The 19,017-nt window shown below is 57.1% G+C and overlaps 1 protein-coding gene across 2 annotated transcripts; it reads left to right on the forward strand.

Moving 5' to 3' along the window:
* The first annotated feature begins 1,999 nt into the window (after window positions 1-1,999).
* Window positions 2,000-19,017, forward strand: EMILIN1 (elastin microfibril interfacer 1). Of its 2 annotated transcripts, none has more exons than XM_081854568.1 (8): window positions 2,000-2,388; window positions 8,552-8,677; window positions 9,913-10,115; window positions 11,051-13,036; window positions 13,126-13,233; window positions 15,052-15,069; window positions 16,553-16,687; window positions 17,811-19,017. In XM_081854568.1, exons 1-8 carry the CDS (start codon window positions 2,195-2,197, stop codon window positions 18,143-18,145), a joined length of 3,105 nt encoding a protein of 1,034 aa, XP_081710694.1. In that variant the 5' UTR covers window positions 2,000-2,194; the 3' UTR covers window positions 18,146-19,017. The 2 variants fall into 2 exon arrangements, with proteins under 2 accessions (XP_081710694.1, XP_081710695.1); XM_081854569.1 differs by having other exon boundaries at window positions 2,002-2,388; window positions 9,916-10,115.

Here is a 19,017-nt window from a genome sequence, read left to right on the forward strand (position 1 = left end):
CTTCTGCAAACAGTAGCTGAGGGGCCTAAAAGCCATTAGGAGGGTGGAGGTATTTTATGGCAAGCCCCGCCAGAGATTGAAGCCCTGCTCCCTGCGCAATAACAGCCCAAGTAGGGCGCGCAACACACACACACACACACACCCTGCTTCCTCCCTTGAGGCCAAACATCACATCGCCCCACAATAAAAGTCAAACACTGAAGTCGTGTCCACTGGCAAATCCCAGCTGGCAGAGCAGAGCGAGCGGTGTGTGGCTTGCCTCTGGCCTGCACATTCTCTTCTCGCCCCCCCCGCCTCCCCCCCCAGCTCCAGAGGCCAGAGGAAGTGGGGGCCACTGGCTCTGCCGGGCCTTCTCCTCCTGCTCTCCCCCTGAACTTTTGCAGCAAGGCAGCCACCGAGAGCCAAGAGCTGATTGTGGCCAAGGAGGAGCCAAGCAGAAAGTGGGCCGGGGCGGCTGTTTGGGGCAAGGGAAAGAGCCCCCTCAGAGAGAGAGAGAGAGAGAGAGAGAGAGAGGGAGGGAGAGAGAGACTCAGCTGGTCCCTGTGACTTTCTTCTCAAAACAACCCATTTCCCAAGACTGGGCTTGCAATCCCAGAATGGCAGACCTGGAAGGGGCCTCAAGAGAGGACTATAAATGGCACGGATGCCCCAACAGAACAACACACACTGCTCCACTCAGCCCATTGTGACCCTTCGACCTCTGGTCAGGGCCTGGCATGCGCAGGAACACAGACAGCTGCCCTTTTGCCCAGTCTGTCCATTGGTTCTCCTGGCCCAGCCTTGCCCACACTGACCAGCCTTTTCCTAGCGCTGTGAACTGCCCTGAGACCACAACAAGGGTTGCTGCTGCTGCTGGAGAGGGCGGGGGGAGACCTGGGTCCTGCTTGCCAGCTCCCAGAGGCACTGGGCATTGGGTGGACAGGATGCTGGTCCTTCTTTGGTTCATTGGCTCTCCATATCGATTGCAGAACCTCCATGCCCAAGGGCAGTCTACCTCGGAATACCAGACAGTGGGGAACACAATTGTTCTTATCTCTCAATTTGAGACTGGCTGTCTACATGCCATACTTCTAAAGGACATGGCTTCCTCCGCGCTGCAAGAACCCAGGGAACTATAGTTCTCTAAGGGCACTGGGACTTGTAGCTCCAGAGGGCTGCCTCACCTCACAGGCAGAAGACTGGCCTTCCTAGGGAAGGGGGCAGGGGGGTCGCTGAGCCTCCTGGCAGCCTGCGCTGGGTCAGCCTCTCCCGCAGGCCTCCGAGGTTCCCCGTGGGATGACCCCTGCCTTCCTGCCTCGTGGTCTTCGCGCCTGGTGGGGCTGGGGTCCCGGGAGAGCCTGGCTGGACAGGCGTGGGACGGACGGAGGTTATTTCAGGGCCGGGGTCTTGTCCCCGAGGGATCGATGGGGATGAAAGAGATCCCAGAAGCGATCTTGGCAGGCAGGAACCAGCCGGGGAGGTCTAAGAAACAAAGGCTTCCCTGTCTCAGACGTGACACACACCCCCTGGGACCGTCCAGACGGATTGCTGCCTGGCAACTCTCCTGGCTAGTGACGTGGGACGCCTGGGGTGGGACGAGGGCCAGGAATCCACCCGGAGCAGCGGCGGAGGGGCTGCCCCGACGGGGCCCCCGCGGCGTGGTGGGTCGTGGCCAGCCGCCCCGTGGCAGGCACCTCGCTCGGTAGCCGCGCCGCGCGTCCCCCCGGGGCCGTGCGGGCTGGCTGCCGGCCCGCGCCCGCCCCCTCCCCGCGCCTCCTCCCCACCCCTCCTCCTCCCGGCCCCGACAGTAACGAGAAGCAGATGTCGGCAGCCGCAGCGAGGAGAGCGCGGAGCGGAGGGGGCGGCCCGAAGGAGCGGCCGAAACTCCCCTCCAGGCGGTGGTCGGGCGCTGGCTGGCGAGGCGAGGGGGGCGAGCTGGGGGGCTAGCCAAGGCCAGCCCGGGCCGAGGGAGCGGGGAAGCCCGCGATGGGCGGCGGCGGCGGCGGGGCGCGGGGGCCCAGGCCGGCCAGGCAGGAAGTCGGGGGGGCGTGAGCCACCCGCTCGCCTCGCCAAATTCGCGAAGCTGTCATTGCGCGCCCAGGCGGAGCCCAGAGCGAGCGCAGAGCCAGGAGGGAGTCCCGGGCTGGCGTCGGGGGCCCCCGCCATGCGCAGCTGACCGCCCCCTCGACGGGACCCCCAAGCACCAGGCGCCGGGATGGCCGGCCCCGGGGCCGCCGCCGCCGCCGCGTGGCTCTGCCTCTGGTGGGGCCTGCTGGCCGGGCCGGCGGGCACCATGAACTACCCGCCCCGCTACAGCCTCTACACGGGCGCCGGGCTGCCCTTCGCCGCGCACGTCCAGGGCGCCGGGCAGGCGGCCAACGGAGGGGCGCGCGTGGCCAGTCGCCACAGGTAAGCCGGCGCGCAGGGGGGCAGAGGCCGAGAGAGAGAGAGGGGGGGAGAAGCGGGCCAGGGGCGCATCCAGCCCGCGTTGCCTGCTCTGGCTGGCAGCCGCGCTCGCCTTTCAGGCAGGGCTCATCTGCCTGCCAGGCAGCCGCCAAGAGAGCGAGGGGCGCTGGAGGCTGGAAGTCCCGGACCAGCTCGAGGGGGCGGGAAGACGGAGCAGGGCTGGGGGCTTCTTGAACATCCTACGCCCCCCCCAGCTCCAGCCGGGGCTCTGGAGGGCCTTGTGCGACCAAGGGGATGATGGGGGGCTCTATGAGGCGGGGTCGTGCCAACAGGCCTTAGAACCCGTCGCCATGAAGAGATGGGGGCCCCGTCCGACCCGAGCCAGGCTCCTCCCGGGCGGTGGGGGATGGCCTGCGGGCGCTGGGCCGGGGCGTGTCCGCGGGGACTTGGGACGTGGCTGCTTCGGAGTCCGGGCAGGGGACGGCGCGCCCCGGGGCGCTTGGCCGGAGGCTGGGGGGGGGGGGTGAGACTCCCTGAAGGACTCTGCGGGAGAGGCGAGACGAAGGTTTGGGTGGGTGGCAGGCTTGGCAGAAGGGGGGTGGTCGGGAAAGCCAGTCTGGGGCGGGGGGCAAGTGGGGCACGTTGCAAGTCTGAGGCTGCAACCCCAACAGCCGGAGTGGGGGGGGGGCGGCGGCGGCAGCATCGCCTCCGGGCAGATAGTAAAAGCAACAAGGGAGGGGGCGGGATGCCGCCAAAGAGGGGCTCTTCTCTGTAGGCCACCTTCACCCCCCCCTCGGTCTTTCTTATTACTCCGGGAGATTCCCAGACCAACCCAGGAGCGGGGGAGGGGAGGGTCTTTCCCAGATTTCTCCTCGCCAGGCCCCTCCTCGTGGGCAGGTTTGGGGGCTCCCGAGATTATGGATTCGCGACGGGATGGAAGGCAGCTATTCAGACCCTCCGAGTAGCGTTGCTGCAGCAACAGGTAAATCCAGCCAGGAATAGGCCAGGAGGACCACCCGATCCCTTGCTCCCCTGCCAGATCGCTGAGGTCTCCAGGGGAGTCACGGCTAGACCCCCACCCCATAGAGCCCCCCATCCCCTTGGGTTTGTGTTCACCGGGAATTGTATTCCAGTTGAGGTCAGACTCTCCCTGTTGAACTTTTGCCACCTATTGAAGACTTCTTAAAAAATAAATAAATCCAGCAGGCATTTTAACTGAAGTCTGGCTTTATAGTTTTACCTTTTTGGTGTTCCGTTTCTTGCCCTCTGCTTCGAGACAGTTTCAGCCAAGCAGTATAAATTGTTTAAAAGGAATGAAGCGAGTCCAACAATGTTAGGAGGTTGTGCGCAGACTTGAAACCAAAATAGCAGCTAGACCGAAGTCGAACTGTCTCGGAGCTCAAAGGTTTGGCAGAGCCGAGGGGCTTGAACCGTCCTCCAGAAATCCCCGAAGGATGGGGGCGATACCTCCGGGGGCGCCTGGGAGATAGCCCCCCCCCCCATGGAGAAAGAGAGTCAGAGACACAGGCTGGGTTGAGGCTTGCGAGGGGTTGCCCCCCCCCCCACGAAATGAAACCCTTCCCGTTGTGGCTGCAGTGCAGGAAAAGCACTCTGCACGCCCTCAGAGGCGCCCCCTGTGATTATTCCACGCGGAAAGCCTTTTGGGGCTGAGCCCTGACTCACCCAGCAAAAAATGCTGGAAAGGGGACTTCCTGTGAGACAGCAGCGGGGAAGGTGAGGAGGTGAAACCGGCAAATATTAACCAGCTGCCGGGAAGCCTTAATGTTGGCTCAGATCAGGGTCAGCTCGGAAAGCCTGGAGGCAATTCCTCTGGCCTCTCCCCCCCCCCGCCCATCCCAGCCAGGCCACCCCTCCCTGATCAAAGGTCCCTGGACGAGGGAGACCAATGTCTCCTCGACGCAGCAGCCCCAATTCTGCCAGCACCCAGCCGTGACCAGGTGGTGACTGGTGCCCATTGGGACTGGGGGGGGGGGAGGTGGAGAGGCCAGGTGGGCAGAGCCTGGACCAATGAGAGGCAGGGCCATCTCATAGCTTTGACCCCATCCTCTTCCTCCATGCTGATTTTTAGGAGGGCCAAAAGGAGGCGGAGGAAGACGCTGAGGGGCCAGGGCTTGTGAGAGGCATTGTGGTGCAGTGGTTAGAGTGTCAGACTAGGACCTTTGGCCACAGAGCTCGCCGGGTGTGACCTTGTGGGCCGGTCCCTTCCTTTCTCAGCCTCACCTTCCTCACAGGGTTGTCGTGGGGATTAAGTGAGAAGAGATCTTGAGATCCTTCGAGGAAAAAAGATGATATATCTAAGTGCAGAAGGAAAGAGCAGGCAGGGGCTGGTGGGGAAGGGCCCCATTCCCCCTATGGACCAGCCCCCAATGGCTGCAATTGCGCATGGAGGGAGGGGGTGGCCGTGGAGCAATGCCCCCCCTTTATGCGTCCTCTGCCAGAAAAGAGCCGCCTTCGTCCCGTGGAGAGAAGCAAAGGGAGATTCCCAGCTGAAGCCACATCCTCTATTGCTCATCTCCAAGAAACGAGGGTTGGAGACGCCTTCCCTGCTCCCGTGGGACAACCCCTTCTGAGCAAAGTCCCAGGCTGTATCAGTGGGGCCTGCTCTCTGAAGAACTTCACTCCGATGCCTCTGCCCCATCCGTGCCACATCTCTCCTCTGCTCAGGACCCTTCTCGTTAGGACAATGGGCCATCTAGGCCAGCATCGTGTTCTCACAGTGGCCAGCCAGATGCCTGCAGGAAGCCTGTAAGCAGGATTTGAGCACAAGAGAGGCATTATGGACCTTAAGGTCCCTAAATAGCAACACCCAAGAGGTCCCTAAGGAAGTTAAATTGGCTTCAACCAGAGCCAGGGCCTTTTTAGCACTGGCTCTGGCCTGGTGGAACGCTCTGTCTCATGAGACCAGGGCCCTGCAGGATCTGATTTCTTTCCGCAGGGCCTGTAAGACGGAGTTGTTCTGCCTGGCTTTTGGCTTGGAATCAACTTGATCCCCTTTCCTTCTTTCCTTTTTCCTTTCTCCTTCTGTGATGGAACTCCTATTTGGGACTTCCCTGGCTTTTTCTGGCCCACGTAGGACCAGTCTGGATGGTTGGCCTTGGTGAAGGTTTGACATTTTCATCCCCAAAAAGTTTTTGATTTGAGTTTCTACTGAAATGAGGCTGCATTTTAATGTTGTACTTAATTTTGTTTTTAAGTTGTATTTTAATCAATTGTTTTATACTTGGTGTTAGCCGCCCTGAGCCCGGCCTTGGCTGGGAAGGGCAGGGTATAAATAATAATAATAATAATAATTATTATTATTATTATTATTATTATTATTATTATTATTATCCCCTCTTGCCGTTTCCAGCAACTGACATTCAGAAGCATTGCTGCTTTTGACTGTGGCTGGTAGCCCTTAATAGTCCTCTCCTCCTCCATGAATTTGTCTAATCCTCTTTTGAAGCCATCCAAGCTGGTCGCCACCTCTGCTTCCTGTGGCAGGGAGTTCCACAGTCTAACTCTGTACTGCATGAAGAAGGACTTTATTTGGCCTGTCCTGAACCTTCCAACCTTCAGCTTCATTGAACATCTAGGAGTTCTACTGTTATGAAAGAGGGAGGGAAAAGCTTTCTCTTTCTAATTAATTAATTTAGACAGAGCTTTGTAAAACACTAAGCAGAAGAACGAGTGGAGTTAATCTGGGATCGGGGAGGGCTTGATCCAGAGTGCAGGACCATGAATCAGCTGGTCGGTTCCCAAGCCTTCACGTCTCGCTCGAGTTTAGCAAGTTGAAAGAGACATGGTGTTGTGCGTTTGGTACATCTTCTTTAGAATGAGCCTGTTGCATGTGGTCAGATAGACTTTGCAGGTTTTGGAATTAAGACCAGAACCTCCTGGAACTCTTTGGCCACAGGCAATGTTGGGAAGAGAGTCCTGCGCCGTGAGACACCAACCTTCTTCCATGCTCCCTTCTGCTCTCTAAAAAACTGTCACTTATTATTTTCATCCTAGAAGCAACTAGGAACTTCTGAAGTTTAGGTTACAGTGTGGTGGGAATTAAGAGCCATCTAAGGAAACGGGAGAAAAGCAATGACAAACCTGGACAGCATCTTAAAAAGCAGAGCCATCACCTTGCCAACAAAGGTCCGTATAGTTAAAGCTCTGGTTTTCCCAGTAGTGATGTATGGAAGTGAGAGCTGGACCATCAAGAAGGCTGATCACCGAAGAATTGATGCTTTTGAATTCTGGTGCTGGAGGAGACTCTTGAGAGTCCCATGGACTGCAAGAAGATCAGACCTCTCCATTCTGAAGGAAATCAGCCTGGAGTGCTCACTGGAAGGACAGATCCTGAAGCTGAGGCTCCAAGACTTTGGCCACCTCAGGAGAAGAGAAGAGTCCCTGGAAAAGACTCTGATGTTGGGAAAGATGGAGGGCACAAGGAGAAGGGGACGAGATGGTGGGACAGGACTCAACAACAACAACACACCATAGTGCATGCTGTGACCTTCCCACCCAATTGTCTCTTGCCCATTTGCAGAAAAAGCCACAGCAATCAGCTCTTGCCCATTCAGATGCAAAAGAACTGGGGGGGGGGGAGGGGTTTAGAGTTGGGATTTGTTGAAGGAAAGGAAGGCAGGACTAGTCCACCTCCACTGGCCCCTGGAGAGGACTTGGGTGAAAACGGGAAGGGGAGCAACAGGTTATCTGGGACCACATCAAGGCCAAGGTATCTCTCCAAGGGTGTCTCTGAATACTAGTTGCTGAGGGTCACAGTTAGGGGCTGCTGTTACTGCGCTTGCATCCTGCTTGAGGCTGTGGTCTAAACCACTGAGCCTCTTGGGCTTGCCGATCAGAAGGTTGGCAGTTTGAATACGCATGACTGAGCTCCTTTCGCTCTGTCCCAGCTTCTGTCAACCTAGCAGTACAAAAGCACACCAGTGCAAGTAGATAAATAGGTACCACTGCAGTGGAAAGGTAAATGCCGTTTCCATGCGCTCATGGTGTCCCGTTGCGCCAGAAACTGTTTAGTCCTGCTGGCCACATGACCCGGAAAGCTGTCTGTGGACAAACGCCAGCTCCCTCACAACCCCATAGTCACCTTTGACTGCACCCAACCATCCCGGGGGCCTTTACTGTACCTTTTTACATGAGGGCTGTGGAAGTGTGGGTGTCCATCTGTCAGGATTGCGATTCCTGCATTGCAGGGGGTTGGACTAGATTGCCCTTGGGGGTCCCTTCCAACTCTCCAATTCTATGATTCTACGGTATTCTAAGCTTGAAGGCGCATCTGAAGCCCTGGATGCCAATACTGGTGGGTGTGGAGACCAGCTGAGCATGGGAACAGGGAGGGACCAGATGTGGGTTTTCATGGCCAGGATGCGGCTCTGCTGAGGTGTTTCCTAGACCAGGAGAGAGCACCACCAAGGCGCCAGCCTCTGGCTGACCTCCCTTCCCTCCTGGCCTGAGACACTGGAATTTGATTTCCGAAAAAGAGCTTGCGGCTCTTTGCCTCAAAGCCTCCAGGAGCAGCTCAGCTCTTCCACCCCAAGTGGGTTGGAGTAAATGGGTTAGCCTGTGGAACTCCCTCCCATAGGAGCCAGTGACAGCCACCAACTGGGATGGCTTTAAAAGAGGATTAGACCTGTTTATGGAGGAGGGTGTGTGTGTCAGCATAACGCCCATGCTCTGCAGATGATTCTGAATGCCTGGAAATGACAGGAGGGGGAAAGTGATGCCCTCTTGCACAGATCCTGCTTGTGGGTTTCCCAGGGGGCACCTGGTTGGCCACTGTGAGAAGAGGACGCTGGGCTCAATGGGCCATGGGCCTGATCCACCAGAGCGATGCTTCTGTTCTTCTGTTCTTCAGCTCTTTCTGGGCAGGGTGGTTTTTGAGAACAGAGCACACTCTGCATGCGTGCAGAGAACCTCTCGGAGGGCGAAGCCTTGGCACTGAACCCGGGGCTTCTGGCGCCTTGGCTCCTTTTCACCCCTGCCTTCCGTGTCCGCCTGCAACAGAGGCCTTCCTGGAATGTGGAGGTCTGGCGTGGGGCTTGCTCTGGGTCTGCTGCTGTGGGCCAGACCGAAACCAGTGTGGGGCGGGGGGGGGGGTCTTCTCAGTGCCTCCTGCAACCAGTCTCTCTCTCTCTCTCTCTCTCTGCTACAGGAACTGGTGTGCTTATGTGGTCTCTCGCAGCGTGAGCTGCGTCGTGGAGGATGGCGTGGACACCTACGTCAAGCCAGATTACCAGCCGTGCGTCTGGGGGCAGCTCCAGTGCCCCCGCGTCATCACGTGAGTGTGGGGAAGCAGAACTGGAGGGGGGCACGGAGGGCTGGTGGTGGGCTGTGCTGCTGCTGGCTGCCTGGGTGGGGCACTGCGGGGTCACGGCCTCCGTGGGCAGATGGGGTGGAGTGGCGGATGCCTGTGGCTGCTGCCTGGCGCGTGCCCAGCCCATCAAGGGAAGAGGCTGCCCAGCGGGAGCCAGATGGCCCAGGCGGGCGGGGAGGGGTTGCCTGCCCCCTGGTGGGCATCTTCAGGACTGCAGGAGGAGGAGGCTCCTTCAGCTGCCCAGGAGAGACGGGTGCGTCTGCCAGTCAGTGCCTGCAGAGGGAGTCTCTGGCCTTCTCCTCTGCTGTGCTGATTTGGAGGACAGAGTGTGCAGACCCTCCATTGTAGTGTTCCCAAAGCAAGGAAGGATTGGACTCTGATTAATAAAATACAATTTAATAGGATTAAATTGACCGATGGGCTGGAATAGACCCCCAAAACGGACTTTGGACATGCCTGGAGTAATAAAACTGTAGAACTGGAAGGTGTGGAAATGTCGTGAATAATATCATCCTTTCTCTCTCATGCTAGTGAGCTGGTAGCAGAATACATTCCCCTGTATATAGCAGGAAGCTGGTTGGTAGATTCATTAGAATCTCTTGAGTTAAGCAATCCAGTCTGGCTTGTCCAGATTGGATTTGTTCCTGGTTAATTCCCCTTTTATTCCCTCTTAAAAAGAATAAAGACACAACAGTCTTCTCTTAAAAGTAACAAGAAGTTTACTTACATCCAGCTCACAGTATGATCCTGAAGGCAGGCTTTAGTTTATAGTTACAGAAGAGAGTGTGAGTTTCTCCCATATGAGAATTGAGCCCATGTGCTGCTGGCTGAGGGCCAGCAGACAGCAAAAGAGCAGCAAGAGAGCAGCATCAAGACCAAGCCCTTTTATGGGGTCTCCCAGGGTCACATCCATCTACCTGGTCACACGCAGGTGTGACAGGAAGTCCTCCTGGCTGGAGCAACATCCCCCTGTGGGTCCAATCTGGCCAAACAGGAAATGTTGTACTTGACTGCTTTCTGTGATGTCACATCCCACAGAAGGGACCTCCAAAGGTCCTGTAGCCCAACCCCCTGTAACGCAGGAATCACAGCTGAAGAATCCCTAACTGGCAGCTATCTGAAACACCCAGGGCACCCCTTGCCCCAGTCCCAGTCCCAGTCCCAGTCCGGATACCAGTGCTTTTCTTTCTCCCAACCAGCAGGTATCGAAGCTTCGTTCGCCCTCGCTACAAGGTGGCCTACAAGACTGTCTCAGACATGGAGTGGCGCTGCTGCCCCGGCTACTCGGGTGACGACTGCGCCGAAGGTGGGGTGCCGCCCACCACGCCCCGCCCACGAACTCAGCCCGTCCGTCCCAACCTCTCTGGCTTCAGCAACACTCTCAGCGGTCTTGGCGGAGAAGGTACCCCGGGCAGGATCCAGGGGGGAGATGCTCTGCCACCCCAACCCAGGAGGATGAGGCGGGGGGCTGGACCCACACACTGGGCAGGACCCTCACCTCCCCCCACCACTGCAGGCCAAGTCACCAATGTCACAATGCCAGCCCAGGTGGCACGAGATGTGCTGGGTCATATATGTGAGAGAATTCCTGGATGCAGAGCTCTAAGTTTGGGGCAAGTACTCTTTGGCGAGAGAACCCCAGCTCTTAAACCTTTAAAATATGCCCTTTAATGTGAGTTCCAAAGTTTCCCTCTCCCCCCAGCAAAGGAAAGAGACCACACACTTGTTAAGTTAAAAATGGTCAGGTTCATGTGCTTCAGAGAAGTGGAACCGGCAGTAAAAATTAGAAAGTCTTAGAAAGTGGTGAAAGTTCCTAAATTATCGGCAAAGGAACTGAAGAGTGGCTTGTGAGAGCCATGCGGTCTGAGCTGGAGCAACTCAAACCTCTTCACTAGCAGACTGGCAGAACAATAGGTTTGATTAGCCATAAGGGAAGTGGAGCTAGCTAAGCCTGGCAGGACAGCTTACTCTATGGTATTAACACCTTCATGCCTTAATTAGACTCAAGCATGTTGGTTATGTGAGGCTGACCAACTCTTGGGAGATTTAAGCTCATAACCTCAGCCTTGGAGGTTAGCTTTGAAAGAGGCATTTAGTAAATTCAGTCTGTGGAGCTGAGCCCAATTTTGTCTCTCCTGATCCAGGTGTTTCCATTCCTGCACATTCTCAAAGCATCTTTGCAAGACCTTAGATGGGAGCTCAGGATCAGCACAGTGTAGCTTAGTTCCCTTGCACAGAGGGCCTGATTCCCTGCTGGGTGGAGCAGTTGCTTTGCCAGGTGACAGACCTGAGTGGAGGTGTCCTGATGTGGCTCTCTTCTCTCTCCCCCCCCCCCAGGGCACAGGGACTCTGAGAAGGTCCGGCAGCTGGAAGAGAAAGTTCAGCACCTAAGCAAACAGCTGCAGGACCTGCAGTCCACCATGGAGACCAGCAACACCAAACTGGCCGAGGACGTCCGCAGGGCTGTCGAGTCCTCCTTGAACGGCAAGCAGCCGGCGGATGCAGCCGCCCATCCGGAAATGAAGGAGACCCTCAACGAGATCCAGCGCCACCTGCAGCGCCTGGACAACCGCATCTCCAACCACGAGAACGGGCAGGGGGTGGCCCAGGGAGGCGGGACAGACGTCCACAGCGAGGTCCTGCGGGAGGTGGAGCGCACCATCCACGAAACCTGCTCCTCCTGCGTGACGGGCGTCTTCGACCTGCGGCAGCAGCGGGAGGAAGACCAGGACCGAATGCGGGCTCTGGAGAAGCTGGTGGCCTCCGTGGACCAGCGCAACCGGGATGCTGTGGACACCGTCCGGCAACATGTCAGCCGCCTGGCCTCCCAGCCGCCCGAGGATTGCTGTGCCCGGGCCGAGAGCAGGGTGAGCGGGCTGGAGCGGCGCCTCGACGCCGTCACGGAGGCCCTCTCTGCCCTCAGCGAGCACCTGGCCGGGCGCAGGACACCCCCGCCGCCTCCGTGGAGCGTGGACCGGCGCATGTCGGAGGTGGAGAGCCGGGTCAACACCACGCAGCGCAGCCTGGAGGAGCACTTTGGGGACCTCCAGATCATGCTGGAAGGGGCGGACGAGCGGCTGCGCCGTGCGGAGGGCCAGCTGGACTCGGCGTTCTCCCGCCTGAACGACTTCCAGAGCCACGTGGGGCGGGCGCTGGCCAACCTGTCGAGGGATGTGGGCGCCCTGAAGGACAGCAGCCTGCAGCAGCAGGGGGCCCTGGAGCGGGTGCACAGCACGGCCCACGCCTGCACGCAGATCTGCGCCCCTGCGGGCAACCAGGACTCTCAGATCAGCACCATCCTGAGCGACCTGGAGCGGAGGCTGCTGGACACGGAGGGGCAGCTGCGCGTCCTGGGCAGCAACCTCCACCAGCTGGACGTCTCGGGGAAGCTGCGCAGCCTGCAGGGTCTGGTGGGCTCCCACAGCGACGCCCTCAGCCGACTGGCAGGGGAGGTGGGCGAGCTGGAGAACCGCATGGTGGTCTCCGTCAGCGCCGGGCCCCCCGAGCTGGTGCTGCAGGCCAACCGGACCCGACAGCGTCTGGAGGAGCTGGAGAAGGAGGTCCGGGGGCTGGAGCAGCTCTCCTGCGGACAGGAGTGCGCCCAGCTGCGCGAGGAGGTGGGCCAGCTGCGGTCCGAGGTGGAGGTCTGCCAAGCCGCCTGCCAGCCTCCTGGGCGGCGCCCTGACCTGGGCAAGGAGGCAGGGGACGCCTCCCGGCCGCTGGACGGTTTCAGCGTGATCGGGGGCAGCTCCAGCATCCACCTGCAGTCCTTGCAGGGCGAGCTGTCGGAGGTCATCCTGGGCTTCAGCTCCCTGAACGAGACGCTGGCCGGGCTGCAGGCCACCGTGGAGAAGCACCAGACGGACATCCATGAGCTGGGCACCACCAAGGACCACATCATCGCCGAGATCAACCGGGTCCAGCAGGAGGTGACGGAGCACGTCAGCGAGAGCGAGGAGCGCTTCCAGGTGCTGGGGCGCGAGGTGCAGCGCTTTGGGGGCGCCCTGCGCGTGGAGGCCTCCGACTGCCGGCGGGCTTCCGGGGGGCTGGCGGAGAGGCTGGCCAAGCTGGAGGGGGCGTGCGAGAGGCTGGACACCGTCTCCGGGAGCTTGCGCAAGATCAAGGAGGGGCTGGACAAGCACGTCTCGGCCCTGTGGGGCTGCCTGCGGGAGGTGAACGGGACCCTGCAGACCCACGGAGCCCTCCTGGACAAGATCCATGGCAGCCAGCTGGGCACCATCCACCGCCGGCTCAGCACCCTCAACGGCTCCCTCCAGACCTTGCAGGGGCAGCTGCACGGCCTCACCCTGCAGGATTTCACAGGTACACACTCTGGGGCGGACGGCAGGGGGCAGGGGGCCCCTCTTGCCTCTGTCTCTGCCTAGACATCTAATGTTCTTCTCCATCCACAGGACCTCCCGGGCCCCCTGGACTGGAGGGCCCCATGGGGAAGCAGGGGCCCGTAGGCCCAGCTGGGCCCCCTGGCAAAGACGGAAGGACCGGCTCTGTGGGGCCTCCAGGTGAGCAACTGGCCAGGCTGAGTTTTTGCATCATGGTGTCTGACAGCAAGATGACCCTCTGGGTCCCTTCCTATGGTTCTGTGCCTACCTCGGAAGGGGGTTGGGCTAGATGACCTTTGGGAATCCCTTCCAACTCTACAATTTGGGGTTTGCTTGGCTTCCCAGAGCCCATTGTGTCCCAACACCCCTTTCCTTGCCCTGGGAGCGCCAGGGGATCGGGGCCTTTGGAAGGTCACAAGAGTCTCCCCAGAACAATTAACCCTCCATGTGCTGCAGTGGGCTGGTGCCCTCTCCTGGATAGAGGGGGAGGGGCACTGGGAGGGGGTCCCCTTCCCTGCCCCATGCTGGGTTGCTCTGCCCCATCTGAGACTGAGCTGCGTGAGTGGCAGCTGCCAACCCCACAGCCCCCCTCCACCAGAGGCCTTCTCCACCACCTCAGGTGTGCACACCTGCCTGGTTGACCACACATGACCCCCCCCCAGCCTCCCTTCTGGAGAGCACCCAGTCTTGTCTCTAGGGGGTTGGGGGCTCCATTCATTAATAGCTCCAGGCCTGCTTGTTGCAGAGGCAGGAGAGGGCCTTTTTGGTGGTGGCTCCTAGGAATCTTAGGAACCCCCTGCCTTGAGAAGGTTGACTGGCTCACTCCTTGCTGTCTTTCCACCGGCAGCTAAAGACTCCCTTATTCCAACAGGCATTTGGGAACTGACTATTTTATTTTATTTTTAAAGCAAAGGGCTTGTAATAGTGCGGGACTGTTTTTACCGTATTGGCCTAAATATAAGCCTCACTTTTCCTCCAAATTCCAACCGTGAAAAGTTAAAGTATGGCTTATATTTACAACCTTACGATATGCAGCTAAGAGCACAGGGCAAACAGCACCAGGAGTGTGGCAAAGCGGCGCTCGCTCCATGCTTAGTCCCCTGTCTTCTTCCCCCAAGGCCGGGGAGGGAGAGAGCGAGGAAGGGGAAAGGCTGCTGGCAAGGCAGCCCAACTCCCCCCCCCCCGCCCCCATAGTACGCAGCCAGGAGCAGCAAGGAAGGGAGCAGCTTATATTTGGGAGCTTTTCCTCCCCCCCCCCATTTTAAAGATGCAGCTTATATTCGGGTGCAGCTTATATTCGGGCCAATACGGTATTATCTGTATCTTAAGAGATTTGTTTTCATTCTGTTAGGGTTTAATTACTTTTTAGCAATGATCTGTGATATGTTTTTAGCTTTGCATCTCTTCCCTGTGTCTTAATTTGTGCAAGCTGCCTTGAATCCTGGCCTGGGTTCAAAGGCGGGATCCGAATAAATATAATAACAATAATAAGTTTCCGAGCACAATTCAAAGTGTTGGTGCTGACCTTGAAAGCCCTAAACAGCCTCAGTCCTGTACACCTAAAGGAGCATCTCCACCCCCATCATTCTGCCCGGATGCTGAGGTCCAGCTCCGAGGGCCTTCTGGCGGTTCCCTCCCTGCAAGAAGCCAAGTTACAGGGAACCAGGCAGAGGGCCTTCTCGGTGGTGGCGCCCGCCCTGTGGAATGCCCTCCCACCACATGTCAAAGAGAAGAACAACTACCAGACTTTTAGAAGATATCTGAAGGCAGCCCTGTTGAGGGAAGCTTTTAATGTTTAACAGACCACTGCATTTTAATACTTTGTTGGAAGCTGCCCAGGGTGGCTGGGGAAACCCAGCCAGATGGGTGGGGTATAAATAATAAATTATTATTATTATTATTATTGAAATTAATGAATTAACAAGTGGGATGGGGATGACCACTCCCACCTCTCCCTTGTCCCCGTGAGTCTCACCCGTCTTCCCTTGTCTCTTGCAGGTCTCCCCGGAGAACAAGGTAATGACTGGGCACAGCTGATAGGGCTGGTGGTGTGTGTGTGTCTGTGTGTGTGTGTGGAGGTGCTGCTGCTCCTGTCCACTGCAGGGGGGGGGGGCTGGTTCCAGCAGCCAGCACAGCCAGTCATCTCCCCATGCCTCCACATACCCTGTTCCCTCCTCTGTGGGGAAGCTACATTCAAGGCAGCGTCTGGGGGGGGGTGAGCCTTGGGACTGTTGGAAAAAACACCTGGGAAGGCCACCACCTTCCCAAGACACTGGGGCATCTCTCCGATGGTTGCTCTCTGGCTGTAAATCTCCCTCAGTCCAGAGAGGCCCGTGATAAGCAACCCCTCCCTCCTGAGAGGAGCAGACTTGTCTTCTGGCTTCTCATTGCAGAAGAGACAACCAGTAGCTCTAAACTACTTTATTTTACAGTGTATATATAAAGAATCCATCTGCATGTCTGTTCTCTCTGAGCATCAGTACAGAAAAGCATCACACAGAACTGAAACTAAACTCCCAACAGTGCTGAGACTTCCTTTCTCACACACAGTGCTACGTACTGGAGCAGAACATGTGGATAAAAATCCTAACAGAGACTTCAGGCAGAGCCTTAGAGTGAGCTCAGGGCTACCTAGCAATACCTCCCCAGGGAGGCAAACGGGGTCTTTGCCCTCTGGAGAGATCAGGGGCTGAACCTGGGCTGTGCAACACAGCTGCCCTCCCCAAGAGCTTGCAGAATGGCCCCTGGGGTGAATCTACACACAGAAAAAAACACACTACAAATAAAAGTCAGAATTTAAATCGTTAAAACAAAAGAAAGAATAAAAAACACTATGGAAGATCGCTTAGAACTTTTTTTGCTCTCCATCGCCATCTGGTGTTGCAGGTTTATAACACATTCAAAATGCTGTTTTTTGACTAATGTGGCTGAGTCCCCAGGTCCCTGCTGTGAGGAGCGGCTGGACAAATGGACAGGCCTGGGTGGGAGTGTCTTGATTTATTTAGTTATTTATTTCATAAATTTATAAATTTATTGATTGTAAAAGAAGAAGAAAATCACATCAAACAGGCTTACAAAAAAGACAAAGCAATAAAATTATCAAAAGGAAAATGAACGGCAGTAATTTAAGACATCTAAAAAGTTGAAATAGAAACAGACTTAAAACAGGGTTGCGTCAACTTTCTAAACATCTGGGCAGGCTTGTCTAAGCAAGAATGTTTTTAGCCGGCGCCAAAAAGAGTCCTGTGAAGGTGCCAACCTGATCAAGAGGCAGGGAGTTCCGAAGTGCAGGTGGTGCCCACTAAGAGACTGAATTCGTACAAACGCAGAACAGGTGTTATGAGGGAAGCAGGCACAGACAGAGTGAGTTGCCAGCACAGAAACCAGCCAGTTCTTGAGAGCCAGTTTCTTGTGGGTGGTCAATGCAGGGAAAAAGGGAGAAGTCCCTGAAAGTTTTTCTGTTTCCCCAACCCTCCTCCTGCTCCCCGTCCACTTGCAGGCCTGCCTGGGCCACCTGGAACGACGCCCAAGGTCTCCTTCACTGCAGCACTGACCGCCCGCCATGTGGAGACAGGGACCATCGCCTTTGACCGGGTGCTGCTGAACGATGGGGACGCCTACGACCCGAAATCTGGTCAGTGAGGGGCTGGGAAATGCAGGAAGGAGAAGATGGGGCTTGGGGTGGGAAGGCCTCAGAAAGACAGGTGTGTCGGAATGTTCGGGGTGGCAGGAGAGGATATATTGTTTATTAACATCTGTCCTAACCTAGAGTTACATTCCCCTTTTTACATGCACAGCAGATAGCTGGCTGCAGACTCGTGATAGCTGGTTGCAGGCTCGTGTGAGCCTCTCACTATTATAAAATTCGGTCTGCCTCAGATTGAATTATACTTTCCTGTTAAGTTTCCTTGAATTCCTCTTAAAAGAATAAAGATGCCACAATCTTGTTTAAAGTCAATAAAAAGAAGTTTACTTACATCAGTTCACAGTTGGATTCCTGAAGGCAGACTTAGTTACAAATATGTACATGTGGCTCTATCCCATAGGGAGGAATGATCTCTGAGAAGCTAGCAGGGCAGTCCTAGCCAGAAGCTGGTCAAACGTAGAAGGGAAATGAAAAAGAGGGAGAGTGGCAGCATGCCTTGTCCTTTTGTTACCTGAACAGGTGAGGTCACGCCCACCTTCTATCACATGCAAAAGGAAGGATGCTCCAGCCAGGAGGAACAGGAAGTTTTGACTGGCTGGACCAAACATTCCCTCGCATGTCTTCTCTAGCATTACAAGGAATGTTGTACTTGGCTGCTCCCAGCTTCCTGAAATGAACAGGGGAATGTGCTCTGCTACCAGCTCACTAGTGTGAATGAGAAAGGATATTATTTAATCAATATATCCTCTCTTCCTACCCTCAACTTTCCCACACCCAGCAGGTGCCCTGGCGTGACTCTGCTGACTTGCACCAGGGTGTCAGTTTTAAACGGGACGTTCTGGGATCCAAACGGAAGCTGCCATCGCCTTCTGTGATCTGGGATGGTAAAACAGGACAGTTGGGGGGGGGCATTTGGTTGGACACTCTGAGAGGAGGATTCTGGACTGGGTGGACCACTGGCCTGATCCAGTGGGCTTTCCTAAAGTTCTGATGTTCTCAGGGGTTGAAGAACTGGAGCTCACAAAGCCAGGGTGTGTGTGCTTGGGGTGGGGTGCAAGGCAGGTGGGAGGACCAATGCCAGGCACCTGTAACGGACCTCTCCTCTGCGCAGGAATCTTCACCGCTCCGTTTCCTGGCCGCTACCTGGTCAGCGCCATCCTGACAGGCCACCGGGGGGAGAAGATTGAGGCGGTCCTCTCCCGCTCCAACCAGGCCATTGCCCGCAGCGACTCGGCCGGCTACCAGCCCGAAGGCCTGGAGAACAAGCCGGTGGCCGAGAGGCAGCCCAGCACCGGAGCGCTGGCCGTCTTCACCCTCGTCGTTCCCATGGAGGCTGGAGAAACTCTCTGTGTGGACCTGGTCTCCGGCCGGCTGGCCCGCTCCTCGGACGAGCCACTGACTGTCTTCAGCGCAGCCCTGCTCTATGAGGATGACTTGGGGGTCTAGGCGGCTTCTGGGCGGGGGAAGGGGGCTGGCTGAAGCAGCGCCTCCCTCCAGCCTGGGAAGGGAGAGCTGAGGACCCCTCCACACTGCCCTCTTGCAGCCCCGGCCAAGCCCCCCCTCCTCCCACCTCTGGGCCAACACCGCAGGCAGGGTGTCCCTTGCAGCCGCCAGGCTCTCCTCTTGCTGGCACCCCCTGCCCCGTGGCCTCCCTGCCACCCACGGGTGGCACAAAGCTTGCAAGACTCTCTCTCTCTTCCCAAGGCAGTGTGGGGAGGAAGGCAGAATTCTGCCCTCTGCCCCACACAGCTCCCCAGGACTGGCGGGGGGGGGGGTGCCACTGCCCAGGCCAACAGAAAGTGCCACCTCAATGCCAGCTGCATCCGTGGCCCAGCGGGAATGAAAAAGTCCCCTTTGTTATTTATCTGTGTCTGTCGTACCCCAGAGAAAGGACCCCTCCCTCCTCGTGCCACTGCCCTCCACCACCAGCCGGCTTGCTCCCTCGGCTCTCTGTCACAGCTTTGCCACCGCTGGGGCTGCCTCTTCTCGCCATGTCCACTGCAGAGCTGCTCAGATGCCAGTGCTATGCCAGGCTTGCCATGGATGGGCCAGACACAGGAGCCCCACCCCAAGGAGCCAACACCGCCATTCACGTGAGATGAGGAAGAGAGGCCCCTTCGCAGGACTGGGGGGAGGCAGGAGGGGGGTGGGCAGAGGAGGAGGAGGAGGAAGAAGAGGAAGAGGAGGAAAGGGCCTCCCTCCAGCCTCCGTCTCCTGTGTGGGTCACCCTTCATGTATATGCTGTGTAAAGGCCCAACTCAGCTATCAATATAATTATTGAATAAAGAAACACAACTTTTTTTAAAAAAAACAACAAC

Source organism: Podarcis erhardii (genome assembly GCF_964252035.2).
Source record: "Podarcis erhardii genome assembly, chromosome: 3".
In the NCBI taxonomy this organism is placed as follows: Eukaryota; Metazoa; Chordata; class Lepidosauria; order Squamata; family Lacertidae; genus Podarcis; species Podarcis erhardii.